We start from the raw sequence: 23,496 nt of genomic DNA on the forward strand, positions 1-23,496 counted from the left end.
TCACTTTCAGACACCATCACTTGACGCGTCCTTACCGGCGTCACGTGTCATGTTTTGAACGTTTCCTTCACATAAAAATCGCATGCCTTTTCGTCTTTTTAGGTATGTTTTTTTTTACAGTTTTTCAGTATTTTGGTTTTCCATCGGTCTTTCTTACCTTTTGGATGGAAAAAATACAAAAAAAAATTGTGGGGAAAAATGCCTGTTTTTTCTTTCTCAAAAAACATGATTTTTCTTTCGTGAGAGGCATGGCCATGTCTCTCGAAAACGAAAAGAAACATGTTTTCTTTTTTTCTTTCCTCGAGAGGCATAATTTTGCTTTCGGAGAGGCTCGGATTTATTTTCCAAGAGGCACGTTCGTGCCTCTCGAAGATGAAAGAAAAAACATGTTTTTGTTTTTTTCTTTTGCAAAAGGCACTGCCGTGCCTCTTGGAAACAGGAAGAATGGCATTTTTTCCTTTCGCAAGAGGCATGGTTTTTTCATGTGTTTTTTTTTGTAAAAAAGAAAGTTTGTCAAAACTTGTCAACATGGGATCTAGTCTTAAAGATCTCGACGTGGGAATTCCAACAATAAAAACGGTTCAAAATTTAGACGCACGGTTTAAAAGATAAAACATTTTTAAAATAACGGTTCTATAAAAAAAGAATATCTTTGAAGATGCGATAACTGACACATATACAATACGACACTTATCACAACCTGTAAAAGTGAAAGTGATATTTTAAGGGAGTCTTCGATTAGTAATTTCGACTTAGATCCGATCTATAGATACCAATAGCAAAGTCACCGTTCCAACTAGGCCCGATCCAAAGGCCAGCCTAGCTCGACTATGACCTACACCAAAACCCTAGCTCCCAAAGATTGCCAAGGAGAGGGGCTCTTTTTTTACTAAATGCCCCCCAGAGGATTTTATGTTGTTCACTGACGCCCCAAAAAACTTATTTCTTGGCGTGACACCCTCACTCACGCCAAACAGTCTGGTGTTTTTAGTACACAGCGTGTCGTCAGTCAATATGACGCGTATTAATCCGATGCAGGAGGTTACCGTGACTGCTGTTGGTTTCTAGTACACGGAGAGGTTCACGGAGCTGTTTCCTCCAGCGACAGCGAGGAGGGTTGCGCGCGGGGCGGCAGGGTAGCCAGCGAGCGATGCAACAAGCAGGCAGTGAGCGGCATGGGCCCTAGGCAGTAGTCTGCGTGCGCTTCGCTGAACATTGTCTACCGTTCGTGCCTCTCGAAGACGAAAGAAAAAACATGTTTTTGGTTTTTTTTTCTTTTGCAAAAGGCACTGTCGTGCCTCTTGGAAACAGGAAGAATGGCATTTTTTCCTTTCGCAAGAGGCATGGTTTTTTCATGTGTTTTTTTTTGTAAAAAAGAAAGTTTGTCAGAACTTGTCAACATGGGATCTAGTCTTAAAGATCTCGACGTGGGAATTCCAACAATAAAAACGATTCAAAATTTAGACGCACGGTTTAAAAGATAAAACATTTTAAAATAACGGTTCTATAAAAAAAGAAAATCTTTGAAGATGCGATAAGTGACACATATACAATAGGACACTTATCACAACCTGTAAAAGTGAAAGTGATATTTTAAGAAAGTCTTAATTTCGACTTAGATCCAATCTATAGATACCAATAGCAAAGTCATCGTTTCAACTAGGCCCGATCCAAAGGCCAGCCTAGCTCGACTATGACCTACACCAAAACCCTAGCTCCCAAAGATTGCCAAGGAGAGGGGCTCTTTTTTTACTAAATGGCCCCCAGAGGATTTTATGTTGTTCACTGACGCCCCAAAAAACTTATTTCTTGGCGTGACACCCTCACTCACGCCAAACAGTCTGGTGTTTTTAGTACACAGCGTGTCGTCAGTCAATATGACGCATATTAATCCGATGCAGGAGGCTACCGTGACTGCTGTTGGTTTCTAGTACACGGAGAGGTTCACGGAGCTGTTTCCTCCAGCGACAGCAAGGAGGGCTGCGCGCGGGGCGGCATGGTAGCCAGCAAGCGATGCAACAAGCAGGCAATGAGCGGCATGGGCCCTAGGCAGTAGTCTGCGTGCGCTTCGCTGAACATTGTCTACCGTTGCTACTGACTATGGAGTAAGAAGACGACTCTTAGGCTCTGTTCGGTTCCTCTCCACTTCGTGGAGCCCTGGAGCTGGATGTGAGCCGCTCCGTTAAAAAGTGAGATATACTTGCTCCGCTTCGGGAGCGGAGTCGACGTAGCGGAGATGAACCGAACAGCCTCTTAGATTCAAATGCATGGTCCCACCGATTTTCTGAGAAATCAGACAACCGGGAAAATAGGCACATTCATAATTCTGAAATTATAAACACATGCTCTCATTTGAAGTAATGTTTCTTTGTGATTATAAGAAAAAAAAAACAGTGATGCTTCTAGTACGGATGCATTCATGCATCAGCAAGTCGTCGTAAACATATTTGCACACAACGATACATATTCTGCGCTCATACAACAGTGAGCTACCACGTGTGGTGTATGAGCATCAAAACCCCGCAATTAGAATTGCCGCAACACAGTCGGCAAAAGAATAAGGTTATAACATGGGCTTTGGCTGCATCTGCACGGCTACTTCAGGCTTCGACAACATGCTCCATGGGCTCGGTGACCGAAGGCACTGCATCCACCTTGTACCGGAGGGTCTGGCATATGCAAATGGAATGGAGAATCATTATTAGAAGAGAAGAAATATAGTTCTATTCAATTATATGTTCCATATTGTTCAGCCATGACATGACCGGTTTAATTTCTAGAGCGAAATATAGTTCTATTCAATTATATGTTCCATATTGTTCACCCATGACATGACCGGTTTAATTTCTAGAGCTTTTCTCCTTCACTCATTTTTTGCCTTTTGCTTTTGTTTCCATATTCTTCAGATATGGTGCTACCCAGGCGTTTTGCAATCTTTAATATCCATGATTTAGGGACTTTCCTCCAAATAGTCGGCAAAAGAAGGGTCATACCTGTTGGAACCAGGAGCTCCGGCGAGCTCTTAGCCTAAACTGCCTGCTAGTCTCCCTCTCTCATGATGGTTCTCTGACGAAAAACGGGAGGAAGAAGAAGAACAGGAGCTTTTGTGCTGTGAACTGGTACAGCTTTTTTCACTTTCTATTCCGAATATAAACTGAGTTTACAAAGAACGGATCAACCCACACCCGAGCAGACTGGCCGTGCCATCCCACGACGCTCGGATCGGGCGAGTGATGTGCTTGCCGCGCAAGTCCCTCATGCCATCCCATGCGCTTATCCGGGCAGCACCTAGCTAACTATAACAGAAAGACTAACAGAAACCCTAAGAATCGGTCTACCCCTGAACTAACTCTCGAAGAGGTTTGATCAGGTGGTTTATTCTGAAAGCACGACTAATGCGCACCGGCAATCAATAGTAGAAGTTCTTTACAGGTTTGGAAACTAGCCTATCTAAAACCCAGGCGAGGAACTACTTGAGTCCAACATTTCACCTCCTACTTCCGAAGCCTGGAGCTCACCGTCCCGACGCCGGTCTTCTATCGCATTTCCACGAACTTGATCCGCCCCAGCGCCTTGGTGAGAAAATCGGCAAGTTGTCCATCAGTGCCCACATGGTCTGTTGGCTTTTGAACTTGCGTATGCAGCTGTACAGGCGTGCCTACGCGATTCTTGCTTCGGCCGGCTACTTGACGGAACTTGCGTAACTAGCGACACGAATAAAACTGATCGATGGATTTGATGGCTAAAGGCCCCTGTCGTGCCTTTGCTTTGTATTGCTTTTCGTTTTTCTGGTGTTACAATCAACACCCCTAGGGTGTCTTTTATACACGTCCACAAGGGACTATGAAAATAGACTAGGACTAGGAATCCTAATACTACTAGGACTTGGTTTGGCTTTCTTTCCTAATCCTAAAGAAACAACATGATTAACTTCTACATTCACCTCCTTAATCTTGTTGCTTGACTTCATTTCTTGCACTCCGACTTTCCTCCTCATCTCGATGAACTTCTGTCGACCGAGGGACTTGGTGAAAATATCGGCAAGTTGGTCTTTCGTGTTCACATGTTGAACCTCGATCAACCCTTCTTCAATGCACTCCCGGATATGGTGGAACCGGGTATTTATGTGCTTGCTCCTTTCGTGATGAACTGGATTTTTGCACAACGAGATTGCAGCTTGGTTATCGATCTTCAGTGACACCTTCTGCACCTCCCGCTTTGCAAGAATAGCTAGGAGTCTTCTCAGCCACACTGCTTGACAAGCCGCCGTGCTTGCCGCTATGTATTCTGCCTCGCATGAAGACAATGCCACCACCTTTTGCTTCTGAGAATTCCAGCTAATCGGATTCGGGCCAAGGTAGAAAACCATGCCCGTTCTGCTCTTTCGGTCATCAACATCACCTGCCATGTCACTATCTGAATATCCACGAAGGATCAATCCTTCCTTTCCCTTTCTGTACGTGCAACCAAGATTAATGGTGCCTTTCACATAGCGCAAGATTTGATTGACCGCGCTCATGTGCTCGGTTGTCGGATTCTCCATGAAACGACTCACGATCCCGACTGAATAAGCCAAGTCAGATCAGGTATGCACCAAATATCTTAGGCTGCCCACAACGCTTCGATACATTGTGGTGTCCACCGGCGGATTTGAGCTACGCTTGCTCAACTTGTGACGTTGGTCCATTGGAACTTGTGTCTCATAGCAAACGGACATGCCACACTTTTCCAATAACTTGACCGCATAAGCCGATTGACATAGGGAAATCTCTCCGGAGCTTTGCTTCACTTCGATGCCCAAGTAATAGCTGAGTAATCCCAGATCACTCATGCTAAACTTATTCTTCATTTGCGCCTTGAAACGTTCAATTTCTTGTACGCTATCTCCGGTGATAATCAGATCGTCGACATAAACTCCAACTAGCAGGTTTGAGCCTTTGGAGTTCTTTGTATAGACTGTGTGCTCGAGGGGACATCTCTTGAACCCGAGCGAGACCAGACTTCGATCTAACTTTGAGTTCCAAGCTCTTGGCGCTTGCTTCAACCCGTAAAGTGCCTTCTTGAGCTTGTAAACTTTCCCTTCTTCGCCTTTCTTCTCGTAGCCGAGGGGTTGTTCCACGTACACTTCTTCTGTGAGATCGCCGTTGAGGAAAGCGGATTTAACATCCATATGATGAACCTTCCAATCCTCTTGTGCTGCCAAAGCTAGGAGCACTCTCACTGTCTCGAGTTGAGCAACTGGTGCAAACACCTCATCATAGTCAACTCCTTGACGTTGTACGTAGCCCTTTGCAACGAGTCTTGCTTTGTACTTCACAATGGCACCCTCTGTGTCCTTCTTTAACTTGTAAACCCACTTCAAACCTATCGTCTTTTGGTTTGGAGGTCGGATTACCAAAGTCCACGTGCCGTTGCTCTCAATTGCCTTCATCTCCTCATCCATGGCGTGCGTCCAGCTAGGACTTTTGCTCGCCTCTACGAAGTTCGCCGGCTCCTCAACTCCGAACAGACATAGTCCGTAGTACTCGAGCGTAACTGGCTTGGTGTACTTGTAGACTTTCTTGAGCATCTTGTAGCGACGAGGCCCTGAGGAGTCCGTTGTAGCTTGCGAAGGAGGTGACACAAATTGTGTCGATGTTGATGCACTTGAGGAAGACGGCTGAGACCCTGATGTGTCATCGACATCCGCGTTGTCGGCGTAGTCGTCGTGACCGTGACCATCATCTTGATTGTCGTCGTCACTATGCGCCTCGTTGTCGATGTTGTCGTCGAGATCTCCGCCTGTGTCGTGCGCGGCGTTGTCACTATCTCCTTGCGACCTATGCGCGTCGTCGTCGGTGTCGGCACCATGATGATTACTACCATTGTGGTCACCTTGGTTGGGCGTCTTGCCAACCACCTGGACATCCTCCCCTGCATCATCATCAGTTGGAAATTCAACCGTGAATATGTTACCATTTGGAGCACCGTCGGCTGCTGCACTCCAATTCCACGCTTTGTTTTCTTCAAACACGACGTCGCGTGAAATCCGTAGACGCTTGGTTTGTGGATCATAGAAGCGGCATGCCTTGGTGCCGGAACTCCTCTCGTATCCGATGAACACCATCTTGGTGCTACGATCGGCAAGCTTTGAGAGACGCGGCTCCGCCGTCTTCACATGTGCCACAAACTCGAACGTCCGTAGATGAGACACATTCGGCTTACGTCCGTAAATTGCTTCATACGGAGTCTTGCCGATCACCGCCTTCGTTGGAGCCCGGTTGAGAAGATAGACCGCCGTCGAGACAGCTTCTGCCCAAAAGGTCCCCGGCAGGTTCTTGCTCTTGAGTAAACTCCTTGCCATGTCAACGACGGTTCGATTGCGCCTTTCAACGACCCCATTCTGCTGCGGCATGTAAGGTGTCGTGAGGAACCTCTTTATGCCAATCTTCTCGCAGTAGTCGTTGAACTCATTCGACGTAAACTCTCCGCCGCGATCTGTCCGTAGAGCGCGAACCTTCAGGTTGTGTTCCATCTCTGTTGCAGCCTTCAACTTCTTGAATGCTTCAAACGCCCCATCTTTAGACCGTAGGAGAACGACCCACATATATCTCAAGTAGTCGTCTACCACAAGGAAGAAATACTTCTTTCCAGCGTGAGTTGCCGGGGTGATAGGGCCACATAGATCACCATGGAGCAACTCGAGTGCATCACTTGCACGATAGGTAGACTGAGCAGGGAATGGCCTGCGGTGCTGTTTTCCAACCAAGCACCCGTCACATACTCGATCAACATGGTCGATAACTGGCATCCCGGATACCATCTCCATCTTTGACATCTTCTTCAAGGCGTAGAAGTTAACGTGTCCAAATCTAGCATGCCATAACCACGAATCATCATCACTCTTGGCGAGCCAACACTCCGGTTGAGATTGATCAAGGTTGAGGATATATAGCCTATTCCGCGTGCGATTAACACGAGCTAGCACGTTTCGGAGGTTGTCGAAGATCGTCATCACTCCGCTCTCGATATTCACCTTGCATCCATTCTCGTCAAGCTTCCCAATAGAGATGATGTTGTTGCGCAGCCGTGGGATGTAGTACACTCCGGTGAGTATGCGATGTTCGCCTTGAAGAACCTCAAAGAGGACAGATCCTTGCCCGCAAATCTCCACAGTTGAACCATCACCGAACTTGACCGAGCCTTCAACATCGTATTCCAGCTCGAGGAATTTCTCCTTGCACCCCGTCATGTGGTTACTGGCACCCGTGTCGAGATACCACGACACGTTCTGATCACCGGATAACTTTGGTGTCACTTTTTCCTCATGAAGTAGCACCTTCCGGCTTGGTTTCACAACCACCGTTTCAGCGAGATCACAAACTTCGGCCATCAGAAGACCTGGACCTTCGTCTTCCTGCTTTGCCAAATTTGCCTTGATCTCCCGCTTGTTAGGCTTTGGACAATCCTTCGCAAAGTGACCCATCTTATTACAGTTATAGCACTTGACCTCGGACAAGTCCAAGTTCCGTGGTTTCTGCTCTTTAGATTGGCCCGCCTTACCACGACCTTGTGGTTTGCCTTTTCCTTTGCCTTTTCCGGTTTGTCCATCGCCCTTCGTGTTGCTTGAGCCTTCGCCACCGTCACGCCTTCCTTTGCTACTTGGGGCCTCCCAATCTGCGCGCGAGTACATGAGTTGGTCACTACCTCCTCCTTTGCCTTTCCGACAGCCACGAGCATTCTCTTCCCATGTCCGCAATCGTCCGATCGCCTCCGTTATGGTCATGTCGTCGATGTCGTAAAGTTGCTCGAGCGTGCCGATGATGTACGTGAATTTATCAGTGACAGAACTGAAAAACTTCTCCACGATCTCGGTCTCATCGAGCTTTGCACCAAGCGCGCGGATCTCTCCCACCAAAGTAGTAAGACGCATGGCGTAGTCATTCACCGATTCAGTTTCCTCCATCTGCAACTTGTGAAATTGGCGCTTCAGCACTTGTGCCCGTGCCTTGGTGACGCGATCTTCTCCGATCCTCATCTCCTTGAGTGCGTTCCACGGCTCTCTTGCCGTCTCGAACTCCGCCAATGTCATTAGCACGGAATCCGGCATAGACTGGGCTATGGCGGCCATGGCACCTTCGTCGCGCTCCTCGTCGACGTCGTCGTCCGTGATGGCCTCCCACACTCGAAGGGTTCGGAGAATAATCTTCATCTTCACCGCCCACACGCCATAGTTGGCGTCGGTGAGCATCGGGTACTGGATGGGGATGTTGCAATGCGCCTGGACGTTGGCGCCGCTCGTTCCTCCACCACTCGTTGCTGACTTGCCGCCCTTCTTCACCTTGTCGCCGTTCTTGTTCGCCTTCGGACCGCCTTTGCCGGACTTGACCGACTCAGCGTCGCTGTCCGTCATCGTAGATCGTAGATCGTCGAGGCTCTAGATACCAATTGTTGGCTTTTGAACGTGCGTATGTAGCTGTACAGGCGTGCCTACGCGATTCTTGCTTCGGCCGGCTACTTGACGGAACTTGCGTAACTAGCGACACGAATAAAACTGATCGATGGATTTGATGGCTAAAGGCCCGTGTCGTGCCTTTGCTTTGTATTGCTTTTCGTTTTTCTGGTGTTACAATCAACACCCCTAGGGTGTCTTTTATACACGTCCACAAGGGACTATGGAAATAGACTAGGACTAGGAATCCTAATACTACTAGGACTTGGTTTGGCTTTCTTTCCTAATCCTAAAGAAACAACATGATTAACTTCTACATGGTTGACTTCCACCTTGCCGTCTTCGATGCATTCACGAATGAAATGATAGCGGATGTCAATGTGTTTGCTTCTGTCGTGATGCACCGGGTTCTTATTGAGTGCTATCGCCGACTTGTTGTCGACGCGCAGCTTTGCCTTCGTCGGAGTGTCGCCGGTGAGCTCCCTGAGGAGTCTACAAAGCCACACGCCCTGGCAGGCTGCGGTTGCAGCCGCCATATACTCAGCCTCGCAAGACGAGATGGTGACCACCTTCTGCTTGTGAGATGTCCACGTGATCGGAATGGAGTTGAGGAAGATCACTCCCGTCGTGCTCCGCCGATCGTCAACATCGCCGGCGTGATCGCTGTCGCTGTAGCCGATCACCTCCGACGCTGCTGCTTTTCCTATCTTGTAGCAACAGCCATGGTTCATCGTGCTACTGACGTAGCGCAGTATTTGCTTGACCGCCGCCCAGTGCGCCGCCGTGGGCGCCTCCAGATACCTGCTTACAATCCCAACGGAGAAGGAGATATCTGGCCTTGTGTTGCAGAGATACCGCAGGCTCCCTACAATGCTTCTGTACCGCGTGGCGTCTACTAGCTCGCCGGCGCCAGTCTTGCCAATCTTCAGACGCACCTGCATCGGGGTATCTGCAGGATTGCAACCCCTCATTCCTGCAGCATCCAAGATCTTGGCTGCGTACGCACTCTGACAGATGGTTATTCCGTCGGCGTTCTGCTGCACTTCTATGCCGAGGTAGTAGCACAGAAGTCCGAGATCACTCATGTCAAACAGCTCCTTCATCTGCTCCTTGAATGCTGTGATCTCGTCGCTGTCGGCGCCGGTGATGATCAAGTCGTCCACATAGACGCCGACCAGCAGTGTTGTCGTCCCCGTGCCCCTCCTGTATACAGCATGCTCAAGGGGGCTGCGCTCGAAGCCGAGTGACACGAGCGATGCGTCGAGCTTAGCATTCCACGCCCTCGGTGCCTGTTTCAGGCCATATAGCGCCTTCCGGAGCCGCAGAACCCTTCCTTCGTCGCCGCCGATCACAAAACCTGGCGGCTGATGCACGTACACTTCTTCTTGGAGGACACCGTTGAGGAAAGCAGACTTGACGTCCATGTGATGAACTTGCCATCCTCGGTGAGCAGCAAGTGCTAGCAGCAACCGTGCCGTTTCCATGCGTGCCACCGGAGCGAAGACCTCGTCGTAGTCCACGCCTTGCCGCTGCGCGTACCCCTTCGCCACCAGCCTGGCCTTGTACTTCGTCGTGTTGCCGGCGGCGTCCCGCTTGATCTTGTAAACCCACTTGAGCCCTATAGCTCTGTGGCAGTGGGGTAGTGCAACAGGTTCCCATGTCTGGTTGTCACGGATCGCTTTGAGCTCAGCGTCCATGGCGCGCTTCCAGTGCACTTCGTCGAGCGCCTCTTCCACACTTTCTGGTTCCTCAGCAGCCATCAAACACAGCCCGACCTGGTCTTCCCTCGCAACCGCGTCCAGTTCCGCGAGAACATGTTTCATCTTGCGGTAGTGGGCTGGAGTGTGATCCAGATCGTGGCGATCATCGTCGTTGTCCGGTGGCGTGGCCCAACCATCCTCAACGGAGACAGGTGACGCCCCTGTTGAGATCACTGGGGGCGAGCCTGCGACTCCGAAGGAAAAGGGACCAACTCTGACGGGCGTTGCAGTAGCAGGGGCCGCCGGGGTGCTGATTCGTGCTGGTGAGGACTGTGGAGTGGGGTCTTCGTCGTTGTAGGTGACCACGAGGTGTTCGACGGAAGGTGCACCTCCTTCGTTGGTCGTGGTCGTCCAGTCCCACCTCCTTTGCTCCTCGAAGGTGACATCGCGGGATATGATCACCCGATTGCTTGCCGGATCAAAAGACCCTGTAGGCCTTGGATCCCTCCTCATACCCGATGAAAATCGCCAGCGTCTAGCGATCGGCCAGTTTGTCGATGCCGGGGCCGAGTCGCTTCACATGTGCTATGCAGCCGAACACCCGGAGGTGGTGCACAGCCGGCTTCTGCTTGTGCCAGGCCTCGTATGGTGTCATTCCATCGAGGCTTCGCGTGGGTGCCCGATTGAGGAGGTATACCGCAGTTTTCACTGCCTCTCCCCAGAACGTCGCCGGTACATCCATGGCCTTCAGCAGACAGCGCGCCATCTCGACCACAGTCTGGTTCCGCCGCTCGACCACCCCGTTTTGCTGGGGTGTATAAGGCGCGGTGGTGCAGTGCTTGATTCCCTCGTCGTCGCAGTGCTTGCGGAAGGCGATCGAGTTGAACTCGCCACCTCGATCCGATCGGAACGCAAGCAGGCTGCAGTTGGATTCGGCTTCAGCTCGTGCCTTGATCTTTCTGAAGCGATCAAACGCCTCGTCCTTGGTTTGCAGCACCTCAAGCCACATGTATCGTGAGTAATCATCCACGATCAGGAGGAAGTAGCGATTTCCCCCTGCTGTCGCCGGTTTGATCGGCCCACAGAGATCGCTGTGGACGAGCTCCAGGGCACGCTCCGCCCAGTACGCCGTGCTCTGCGGGAACGGCAGTCGATGCTGTTTTCCCAGGGCGCAGCCGTCGCAGACTTGGTCGACGCGGTCGATGGCGGGGATGCCGTTTGCCATGTTCAGGCGACCCAGATCACGCAGCGCGCGGAAATTCAGGTGACCGTAGCGTCCGTGCCACAGTCACGCCTCGTCCGTGCCGCGCGCCAGCAGGCAGACGGGGCGACCTGCCGTCAGGTGGAGTACGTACAGCCGGCCCCCGTTCCTCTGAACACGAGCAATGAGGCGGCCTTCCTGGTCGTGGATGCGCAGCAAGCCGCCGCGAATGCTGATCTCACAGCCGAGCTCGTCCATCTGGCCCAGGCTGATGATGTTGCTCCGGAGTCAAGGGATGAAGTACACATCCGACAGCGTCAGATGTTCACCGTTGCGGCGCTCGAACAGAATGGTGCCCCTTCCCTCAATCTGCATGTCGTTGCCGTCGCCGAGCCGCACTGACCCGCGTACGCCAGTGTCGAGATCGGAGAAGATTTCCCGGCACCCGGACATGTGGTTGCTTGCACCAGTGTCCAGGTACCAGGACAAGACGCAGTGCTCGTTGGTGGGAGCTGGGCGCGCGTGGGAGCGCTCCTCGTTGAGGAGGACACGTTCGACCGGGCAATCTGGCGCTCTGGAGAGGGAGCTGACGGTGGCCAGAAGGAGGGACGTCTCCGTGTCCTCCCCTTCGCCGCGCGCCAGATTTGCCTGCTCCTTGCGCTCCCGACGTGGCTCGGTGCAATGCTTGGAGAAGTGGCCAAGCTTGTTACAATTGTAACACTTGACCTGGGACATATCTCGCTCCCCGTTGGGCGCGCCGTCGCGCCCGCCGCCTTGGCCTCCGCCTCGGCGGTTTTGTTGCTTGCCTCGGCGACGATTCTGTGCGCCGCCTTGCCCACCCGGCCCCGCTGGTGCACCGGAGCCGTTGCCGCAGCCCTGGCCGCCGTTCTGGCCCTGGCCGCGCTGATTCTTCCGCGCGTGCCACTGTGCCTCTGTCAGCAGCAGCTGTCCGCCGCTGCCTCCACCTTGATCGTTGGTGAGGTAGCGTTCCTCGGCAGACCGCAAGCGGCCGACCAGCTCTTCGACAGAGAGCGTGTTGAGATCGAGCATCGTCTCGATGGCGAGGGCGATCTGCATGTAACGAGACGGGACGACGCGCAGGAACTTTTGGACCACTCTCACCTCTTCCATAGCATCGCCAAGGGAGCGGAGGTTGTTGACGAGCGATGTGATCCGCATGCCGAAAGCATCGAGCGTCTCGCCGTCGCGGAAGGTGATCGCCTCAAACTCCGAACGCAGTCGCTGCGCCGTTGCCTCGCGGACGCGCCCAACACCCATGCGCATGGTCTTGATTGTGTCCCAGGCCTCCTTCGCCGTCTTCTTCACTACGATTGCTCCTACCATCTCTGGTGGAACAGATCGCAGGATCGCTGCCAGCGCCGCCTTGTCGTTGGGAATGCTGGAGGGTTCTCCCTCGACAGCATTCCACATCAGATTTGCTTCCATATTGATTTCCATCAACATGGACCACTCAAAGTAATTCGTTGGTGTGAGCATCGGCCATACCGTGGTGCCGCCCGGAACGAGGCGCTCCTGGATCGTGCGTTCGTGCACGACGATCTCCTTGCCACGCCTGCGGCTGCGACCACGGCTACGACCGCGGTCTGGAGTTACGGAGCGGGCACCATCGTTGCCGCTCCCTCCAGCAGTGCCCCTCGCCGTCGTGACGCTTGCAGTCGTTGGAGTGCCTCCTGGGGATGTCGCGCCGACCATGGTTCCCGTTGGATCGACGCGGCTCTGATGCCGCTTGTTGGAACCAGGAGCTCCGGCGAGCTCTTAGCCTAAACTGCCTGCTAGTCTCTCTCTCTCTCACGATGGTTCTCTGACGAAAAACGGGAGGAAGAAGAACAGGAGCTTTTGTGCTGTGAACTGGTACAGCTTTTCTCACTTTCTATTCCGAATATAAACTGAGTTTACAAAGAACGGATCAACCCACACCCGAGCAGACCGGCCGTGCCATCCCACGACGCTCGGATCGTGCGAGTGATGTGCTTGCCGCGCAAGTCCCGCATGCCATCCCATGCGCTTATCCCGGCAGCACCTAGCTAACTAGCTAACATAAAGACTAACAGAAACCCTAAGAATCGGTCTACCCCTGAACTAACTCTCGAAGAGGTTTGATCAGGTGGTTTATTCTGAAAGCAAAACTAGCCTATCTAAAACCCAGGCGAGGAACTACTTGAGTCCAACAATACCATCCATGTCCAGCATGGCTGGTTCAAGCAATAGTTGCAAAAACTAAACCAAGTAAACAAACTGCCAGTGGGTTTCATAAGCAGTAGTTATTATGAACCAATATGTGTGTGTTAGGCTAATATATTTTATTACTTTATATAGTTTAGGCAGAAATTCTAGCTGACTAGGAAATGAACTTAGATGCTTGCTAGATGCAAATCAGGAAAAGGAGTTACAGTTTCTACAGGATATTTTATAAACAAATAGGAAATGGCTAAAAAGTCAAGTCACTAAATATACAAACTGTAAATGACGATGAACAGGATTTCAATCAATACCTTTTTGAAGAATGTTGAATATGAGTTGTCCCATACAAGCTTGTACGATCCAGCAAAAACAGTGCAAAAGTTACCCTGTGGAAGACAAACGAAATGTTAAGTACTAGAAGAGCAGATATGGGACAAACATTACCCTGCTTAAATCATTCCCTAGTCAACCGGTTGGGATTGTACAACTAGCAATTTATTAGCAAAACCATATGTTTTCACATTTTTCTGAACCAAAACTGTACGGGAGCCACCACAGTAAATTTTATTGCAATATATACAAAACAAATGACTAAGCCATCAATAATATTGGATAGAGGTATAAATTTGGGTGGTTGGACAATAGTAATCAACTATGGTGCCTAACTGCACACGTTTCTGATTGCCTGATGATGAACCGAAGGTCTAAATCAAGGTGGGATTCATACTTTTGATTGATTGATTACCGTTGCATTAATGGTTCAAATGGCCAACAGACCATGTGGTTCTCTTACTGTGGCCCATGTTATGACGGCAGAAGATGTATTCCACTAGCCTAAACATGCAAACTGCTATGCTAACAATAATACAAAATTTGACTGATCGTAAGTCGAACACATAAATATGCTAATGTTATTAAACCCTTTTTTGGAAGTAACTCACTTTGAATGAAAACTATATTGATTGGACTACAAACCTGAAAAGTAGAATATTTTGAAGCAAAAGAGAAGCATTAAAGTGAACTCACTTGGTCAGCTTCATAACGTCGATAGGGAAGAATCAACTGGAAAACATATACATTCATTAGAGAAAACAATTAACACATATAAAGGTGAAAATAAATTTATAGAACATGTATACGGAACAGTCAGAACATCGATGCTTCCAAAGTTCCATGACTCCCAACGTTTCGAACCTTACAAGGTCTCTCGGACTCCGAACCGCAACCCTCTTTAGAAACTCGGTTCTAAGGAGGGGGGGCTCTTCTTGAGTTTATTCAAGTGGGGAGTGAATGAGTTACATGCCCATGGGAAGCTATTTATAGCCTAGGGACCATTGACAAATGACAAATGCTACCCTTGAGATGAGGAGGTGGGAGGGTAATCTTTGGTCATGAGTCAATGGGATCCTAGTAGGCTAGGAGGGAAATTGTGGCCCATGGGAGGGGGAATTCCCTCCACCATAGCTTTCTGGCTTGGGCTCCTTTGCCGTCATCTTTCACTTGGTCTTTTATCTTCTCTTCTTCCATCGACTTGTTGACCATGAGGGTTCAGTTGGACTTTTGTTGACCCGGGCGGCTTGCTTTGGTTCATGGAGCTTGATTAGACTTTTGTTGGCCACCTTGGACTTGGATTGACCATCTTTGTGGGTGGCATCTAGGACTCGGGTGGGACCCAGGTTATAATTTTAGCTATTCTGTCAACACATATTCTCTTGTATAGGAACTTGCATACAAGTTGGTAGTTGAGGACTTAGTTCTAAACGTTATCAACGCGCATGCCCCACAAATAGGCCACAACGAGAACACCAAGAGGGAGTTCCGAGAAGGCCTGGGAAGGCCTGGAGGACATGGTTAGGAGTGTACCAACTGGCGAGAGACTCTTCATAGAAGGTGATCTCAATGGCCATGTGGGCACATCTAACACAAGTTTTGAAGGGGTGCACGGGGGCCTTGGCTATGGCATCAGGAATCAAGAAGGAGAAGATGTCTAAAGCTTTGCGCTAGCCTACGACATGATCGTAGCTAACACCCTCTTTAAGAAGAGATAATCACATCTAGTGACTTTTAGTAGTGGTCAGCACTTCAGCCAGATTGATTTCATCCTCTCGAGAAGAGAAGACAGACGTGCGTGCCTAGATTGTAAGGTGATACCTGGAGAGTGTTGTCCCTCAGCATAAGCTTGTGGTTGCTGACGTGCCTAGATTGTAAGGTGATACCTGGAGAGTGTTGTCCCTCGGCATAAGCTTGTGGTTGCTGACCTCCGCTTTCAAGTCGCTAGAACGAAGTGGTGGAAGCTCAAGGGAGAGGTAGCTCAAGTGTTCAAGGAGAGGGTCATTGAGGAGGGTCCTTGGGAGGAAGGACGTGATGTAGACAACATGTGAAGGAAGATGGCGACTTGCATTCGTAAGGTGGCCTCAGAGGAGTTTGGAGTGTCCAGGGGAAGTAGAAGCGAAGCTAAACATACCTGGTGGTGGAACGATCATGTCCAGAAGGCGATTAAGGAGAAGAAAAAATGTTTCAGACTCTATAAGATGGCGTATGAGGACCTCTACCAGCGGTTAGACACGAAGGAAGGCGAAAGGGGCATCTATAAGATGGCCAAGATTGGAGAGAGGAAGACGATGGATGTTGACCAAATCAAATTCATCGAGGATGGAGCAGATCAACTCCTCGTGAAGAACGAGGAGATCAAGCAAAGATGGCGGGAGTACTTTGACAAGTTGTTCAATGGGGAGAGTAAGAGCTCATCATTGAACTGGACGACTGGAGATGGCCTCGGGGACATAGTGATTGTATGGCTAACCAAGCTTTTCAACCTCATATTTCGGGCAAACAAGATGCCAGAAGAATGGAGGCGGAGTATATTAGTACCACTCTTCAAAAACAAGGGGGGTGTTCAGAGTTATACTAATTACCGTGAAATTAAGCAATAAGCCATACAATGAAGCTATGGGAGAGAGACAATGAGCACCGCTTAAAAAGAATGACAAGCATGACCAAAAACCACATTGGTTTTATGCGTGAGAGGTCAACCATGGAAGCCATTTTCTTGGTATGAAAAATTATGAAAAGATGTAGCGAGCAAAAAAAAGGACTTGCATATGGTGTTCATTGACTTGGAGAAGGCCTATTATTAGATACCACGGAATGTCATGTGAGGGGCCTTGGAGAAACACAAAGTCCTAGCAAAGTACATTACCCTCATCAAGGACATGTACGAGAATGTTGTGACAAGTGTTCGAACAAGTGATGGTGACACTGATGACTACTTCCTGATTAAAATAGGACTGCACCAACGGTCGGCTTTGAGCTCTCATCTTTTTGCCTTGGTGATGGATGAGGTCACAAGGGATATACAAGGAGATATCCCATGGTGTATGCTCTTTGCGGATGATGTGGTGCTAGTTGATGATAGTCGGACGGGGGTCAGCATGAAGTTAGAGCTTCGGAGACAAACCTTGGAATTGGAAGATTTTAGACTTAGTAGAACTAAAACCGAGTACATGAAGTGCGGTTTTAGTACTACTAGGCACTAGGAGGAGGAGGTTAGCCTGGATGGGCAGGTGGTGCCTCAGAAGGACACCTTTCGATATTTGGAGTCAATGATGCGGAAGGTTGGGGATATCGATGAAGATGTGAACCACTGAATTAAAGTCAGATGGATGAAGTGGCACCAAGCTTCTGGCATTCTCTGTGACAAGAGAGTGCCACAAAAGCTAAAAGGCAAGTTCTATAGGACGGCAGTTCAACCCAATGTTGTATGACGCCGAGCGTTACCGACTAAAAGACGACATGTGCAGCGGTTAAGTGTGGCACAGATGCGCATGTTGAGATGGATGTGTAGCCATACAAAGAACGACCGAGTCCGAAATGATGATATACGAGATAAGAGTTGGGATAGCGCCGATTGATGAGAAGCTTGTCCAACATCTTCTGAGATGGTTTGGACATATTTAGCGCAGGCCTCCAGAAGCTCTAGTGCATAGCGGACGGCTAAAGCATGCTGATAATGTCAGAAGAGGTCGTGGTATACCGAATCTGACATGGGAGAAGTCCGTAAAGAGAGATTTGATGCTGATAATGTCAGAAAAGTCGTGGTATACCGAATCTGACATGGGAGAAGTCCGTAAAGAGAGATTTGATGGACTGGAATATCACCAGAAAACTAGCCATGGATAGGGGTGCGTGGAAGCTTGCTATCCATATGCCAGAACCATGAATTGGTCGCGAGATCTTACGGGTTTCACCTCTAGCCTACCCCAACTTGTTTGGGACTAAAGCTGTTGTTGTTGTTGCTGCTGCTGCATTGTCGATCTACGTCCATCGTGTCCGAGCTTCTTTCGCCGACGGTTGTCGTGGACTATAATTTTCTGCACAATGCTTTATTCTCTTGATGTGCCATCTTCTTTTGACAACCCATCTTCTCTTGATACTTATCTTGTATCTTCAAGTGATGCGGTGTCTTCCTCTGATGTGCCAACTCTTCGGTGTCTTTCTCTAATGTGTCATCTTCTTTCGACAACCCTTCTTCTCTTGATACTTATCTTGTATCTTCAAGTGATGCGGTGTCTACCTCTGATGTGCCATCTCTTCGTTATCTCCTTCGGCGACTCGACAAGTTTTGAAGACTCTTCATGCTATGATGACACTCTCAAGACGCGGATTTGGATTATCATTTTTTTAGTATTACACTTCTTCAAATGCAATGCTATTGCATACGCTTTGCATTTGAGGGGGGTGTTAGGAAGTATTAGTATTAGTCTAGGAGTACTTATTAGTCTATTAGTATTAGTTTAGGAGTCCTTATTAGTCTATGTTTACTTTCCTTGCACCTCAAGTCATGTGTAATATATATATGTCCCTTGGGCCTTCAATACAGATAAGTTGCTTTTCTAACACAGATCACCCACTAATTAGCACGCAGATCTCCTCCAAGCGGCGGCCCTCGTCGACCGCCCGCGTGCCAGTGCCGGTGAAGCTCAGCTCCCTCGGCAAGGTGTGTGATCATCAGATATTCAGATGGGCTTGTCTCTGTCAGTTGTTCTACCTGAATGAACTCTGAACTGAACCGATGCTAGAAATTTTTGTTTCAAGATGCCAAGCGGAGGGAGCAGGCTCAGAAGGTGGCGCTGCACAACGCGCCGGCGATGGAGAACGTCTTCAGGATCCGCAAGTGAGTCCATCAATGGTGCCTCTTGTTCCTATGACAATTTGACATTGTCTGTTACCATGTGAGCTCACAAAAATTACTGTGGTTCCCATTGTTTTGTTGTCAGGATGTTCGCCGAGGTGAGCAAGGCGACGAGGCCGGACACGCCCGCGGCATGCTTCGACGGCTTCCTGAGCTTCCACCAGGAGGCAGCGCAGGCCGTGGCCGACATTCAAATAATGGATGCGTGATGGTTAATGTGTGCAGGGAAGCTGCATGAATTCGCTATTACATTCAAAAATTGGATCCAAGTTCTACTATCCCTATATGATCGTGCGCGTGGGCGCTACTACTTTTACATTTAAAAATTGGATACCCGATGGGCGTCCTCACAGTATACCTCTGTCCCACGAGGATGCAGCGAGAGTCGGATTTGCTTTGATCTTAAATATGTATTTCCCAAAAACAAAAATGTTTGGCAGGTCAGATACAAAAAACGATTGAAGTTCAGTTGTATCTGTAGATGCAAAAAAACATAGAGGTTCAAATTTTAAAAATAGAGAATTTGATATTTTTATTACGAAACGAAAGAAGGCCAAATTAAAAAAACAAAGCAGCTCATTTTTTTAAATAAAAACGGATTATCCCATTTCTAAAAAAACTTAGGAGTTCAAATTTTAAAAAGGAGAAGTTCAATGTCTATTATAAAAACAAGAATCTAAAGAAAACAATAGTTCGACATTATTATTACAAAAACAAGAATTTCAAACAAAAAAAATCAATGAATTTCACACATTTTTGTTGGTGACGTTTAGTGTAGAATGAGAAGTAGTGCATGCAGTTTTGTGTACATAAATATTGTTACTTTCATTTTACAATATCCGAGATGTTTCGAGACGCCGTGAAATTCTACAATGGCTATATGCCAAGTTCTACTATCCCTATATGTCGTCCGTCATGAAGTCCTAGTACGGCTATACGCCAAGTTCTAGTACGATTCAAAATCTACTGTTGCATGTGTTTGTCACTCTCTAGTGAACTTTTCCCATAGAATACGTACCCTTTTGTTCTTTTCAATTAGTGTTTTAGGAGTTATGGGTAAAAACGAGAGAGAAGTTCAAAGTGAAAACAACCAGAAGTTCAGGTACTACATTATATGTGTTTTCATATGAGAAAAAATTATAAAAAAGGCAGTATAAAAAGTTTGTTGCTAGAAGTTCAGGTGCTCGGCACGGGAAGTTCAAAAACTTCATTTGAGAGGTTCATTGTGTATTTACATCTTCAAAAGACATAAAAAAATGTCGTTTGGGTGTTTTTAGGTAATTCTCTCAATCCATGAAAAATTGGTGTATGTTGTTTGAAAATAAAAGTTTAACCGTATTAGAAAAAAATGTTTCTTTTCAACAGGTTATCTAATGGTATATCAGTTGTCCAACTCCGAGGAACGGGCGAGGAATTACGAACAAAAATACGTGACTGAAGTTCAATGTGAAAGCGGCAATCAGTTCAACTACTACATGAAATGTGTTTTAGATCAGAATAAAAGAACAAAACTAAAAGCCTAAAATGGTTGTTGCAAGAAGTTCAAGTGCTCTGCCAAGGGAAGTTCAAAAAATCTTGCCTGACACTGAAAACATCAGTTGGTTCAACTACTACACTGAATGAATTTCAAATGAATTTTTTTTAAACCATCACAAGTATGAAAAAAAGGATCAACACGGAAAAGTTACTTGCTTACAACAGCTTTCCATCGGTATATCATTTGCTCGATTCCGGTGAGTGGTTGGAGAGTTACGAGCAAAAAAACAACACGTGAAAAACAGAGTGAAGTTCAAGTAGACATTCAAGTTCTTCACGTGCATTTTCGAAGAATTTGTTTCACGATAAAGGCAGAGCGCATGATCTCGCTGTTTTCCAAATTGCTTGAAAACAGCTAGGATCAGATGAAACTATCTACATAAAAAAGTTTTGCATTTTCCGTAGCTTTTCAGCGGTATATCATTTGCCCCATTCCGATATTGTAAAAATTACGGCCAAAATACGTTTTTAGCCATTTTTAAAAATTGACTTAAAACCGTAACGAATTGAAAAAACAATCTACATACAGAAGTATCGCATTTGTTCAAGCTTTCCAACGCCATATCATTTGCTGCATTCAGACATACCATTGAGAAAATAACACGAAAATACAAACTTGATGGAACTTCTGCCGTTTTCTAACTACTTCTAAACCGTTCAAAGTTGGAACAAACTTTTCATATGAAAAGATGTGCATTTTCATAAGCTTTCCAATGCCATATCATTTGCATAAATCGGACTAGCTGTTTTCAAATTAACCCAAAAATATGAACCGGCTATTCGGTTTCAGAAATTCCGCCATTTTTTAAATTCTTCTTTAACCATAGGGAATTTGAGAAAACTTTCAACATGTGAAATGAGTGGATTTGCAGCAGCTTTCCAACGCCATATCATTTGCCCCATTCCGATAAACGGTTTAGAATAACCTCGAAAATACGATTCATGTATTTTTGTATGAAGAAAAACGATTTTCAAAACTGCTCTTAAACCATGTAGATTTTGTCAAAAATTCAACCTAAGTTGTGACCATGGTGTCCACGGCTTTCCAACAATATATCGCAAGCCCATTTGAATAATATTAGCGGAAGTTCAACCTAGCACTCGGGGAAGTCTATTCATCACTCGATGCAGAATAAGTTATTCTTCACCCGAAGTAATTTTACGATCGTTTCATAAATAAATTACATCTGAAATACAAAAAGTTACCTTTATATTGATTCACTGCATAAAATTTAACATCCAAAAACAAAAATATATGTCATAAGACCAGAAAAAATGAATTTTATGTATATTTTACACTATGATTTTATGTCCGTAATTTTAGTGACATGAAATATTTTTTACAGTCTCTTTTTACGTATGAAATAAGATGAAAAATTACGAAACGTAAAATTATGGTGCATTGATTTTAAAATAGATGGGGTGAAGAATCAGGGTGACGAATAGTCAATCCGATAGAAAGTCTATTCATCACCCAGGATGCAGAATAAGTTATTTTTTGTCCGAGGATGCAGAATAAGTTATTTTTGTCCGAGGTAATCTTACGATCGTTTCATAAATAAATTATATTTGAGATATAAATAGTTACATTCATATTGATTCACTATGTAAAATTTGACATAAAAAAACAAAAACATAGGTCATAAGACTAGATCTATTCATCACCCAGGATGCAGAATAAGTTATTTTTTATCCGAGGAAATCTTACGATCGTTTCATAAATAAATTATACTGTATTTGAGATATAAATAGTTACATTCATATTGATTCACTACGTAAAATTTGATATAAAAAAACAAAAACATAGGTCATAAGACTAGAAAAACTGCATTTTGTGCATACTTTACACTATATTTTTACGTTTGTAATTTTAAGTAGTATAAAATATTTTTTACGGTGATTATATATGTTCTTATGGTCTCTTTTTACGTATGTTATAAGATAAATTTACAGAACGTAAAATTATGATGTATATATATATATTAAAATAGAGGGGGTGAAGAATAACTATTCCTCACCCAGGGTGACGAATAGTCGATCCCTATATATATATATATATATATATTATATATATATACTCACTTTGTCTGAAAATACTTGTCGGAGGAATGGATGTATCTAGATGTATTTTATTTGTAGATACATTCATTTTTGTCTATTTCTCTGACAACTATTTCCGGGCGGGGGAGTATATAATAACAACGACAATGACTTCTGTAAACTACGGGCAGCCAGTCCATTACTAGGTAACCAAACATATAAAAATTAGTTCAATTGGATGTGTGATTTTGAATATTATTCATTGCAAAATGGGAATGCTCACATTTCTTCCGAGATAATTGGCTAACCAATTAATCGTTTAATTAATTTGATGAGGTATAGGTGTCCGAGTTGTAAAGTAGTTTTTTATATCAGTAACAGGACAACAATCAGCACTAGTTAATCATAAGAAACTAGCTTCGAATCTAAGCACCTTGATAACTATTGTAGTCATACTACTTCTAATTGAATTAATATCATCAATATCCACAAATGACAAACTCTGAGTAGATAAGATATCTTTAGGATATTTATTTTCCTTTCATGAACAGAAAAAACATAGTCACATTACCCAAAATTGTAAAACTTACCGTTTTCTCCTGCGATGGGCTTATGTACTCCACATGAAAGCCAATATCCTGTCGATATAAAATCTTGCACTTCAGAATTGTAAGAACACAAATCACATCCAACAATGAAGAATTTCAAGAGAAATACTCCAGTTTCCGAAGGTGAAATAATAATATCATACGCAATTCAAAAAAGAAAAACGGGAACTTTTCCCCGAAAGTGAGAACAAATAATACTCCCTCTGTATACAAATATAGGACATTTTTTCAGCAATTTTTGCAGTTAACTGCAAAAAATGTCCTATATTTGTATACAGAGGGAGTATTATTTGTTCTCTGCAAAAATGTCCTATATTTGTATACAGAGGGAGTATTATTTGTTCTATGCAAAAATGTCCTATATTTGTATACAGGGAGTATTATTTGTTCTCACTTTCGGGGGAAAGTTCCCGTTTTCTTTATTAGTTTCAATCCTTTAAACGTGACTGGAAAAAATGAATTGCGTACAAAAACGTCCTACATTTGTTTACAGAGGGGGTACTTATTTGTTACATTGGACCGAACTGACTCGATCAGGTATTCTTGTATGTGTAACGATAAGTGAGATGACCAATTCAGTTTTTCCT

The 23,496-nt window shown here is 46.2% G+C and overlaps 1 protein-coding gene across 3 annotated transcripts in view; it reads right to left on the reverse strand.

The window, feature by feature from the left end:
* Positions 1-2,351: 2,351 nt before the first annotated feature.
* LOC123428985 overlaps positions 2,352-23,496 on the reverse strand; it is a 58,604-nt gene continuing 37,459 nt past the window's right edge. Inside the window, exons 12-16 of one of the 3 annotated variants that reach the window (XM_045113065.1) lie at positions 22,892-22,939; positions 14,561-14,596; positions 13,846-13,920; positions 2,994-3,066; positions 2,579-2,669 (exon numbers count right to left, since the gene is read on the reverse strand). In XM_045113065.1, the coding sequence (XP_044969000.1) occupies positions 3,040-3,066; positions 13,846-13,920; positions 14,561-14,596; positions 22,892-22,939 (186 nt within the window). In that variant the 3' untranslated portion in view covers positions 2,579-2,669; positions 2,994-3,039. Of the gene's footprint in view, positions 2,670-2,993; positions 3,067-13,845; positions 13,921-14,509; positions 14,597-22,891; positions 22,940-23,496 lie in introns of those variants that run through there. The other 2 variants (XM_045113058.1, XM_045113073.1) reach the window with 2 other exon arrangements.

Source organism: Hordeum vulgare, chromosome 1H (genome assembly GCF_904849725.1).
Source record: "Hordeum vulgare subsp. vulgare chromosome 1H, MorexV3_pseudomolecules_assembly, whole genome shotgun sequence".
Classification (NCBI taxonomy): domain Eukaryota; kingdom Viridiplantae; phylum Streptophyta; class Magnoliopsida; order Poales; family Poaceae; genus Hordeum; species Hordeum vulgare.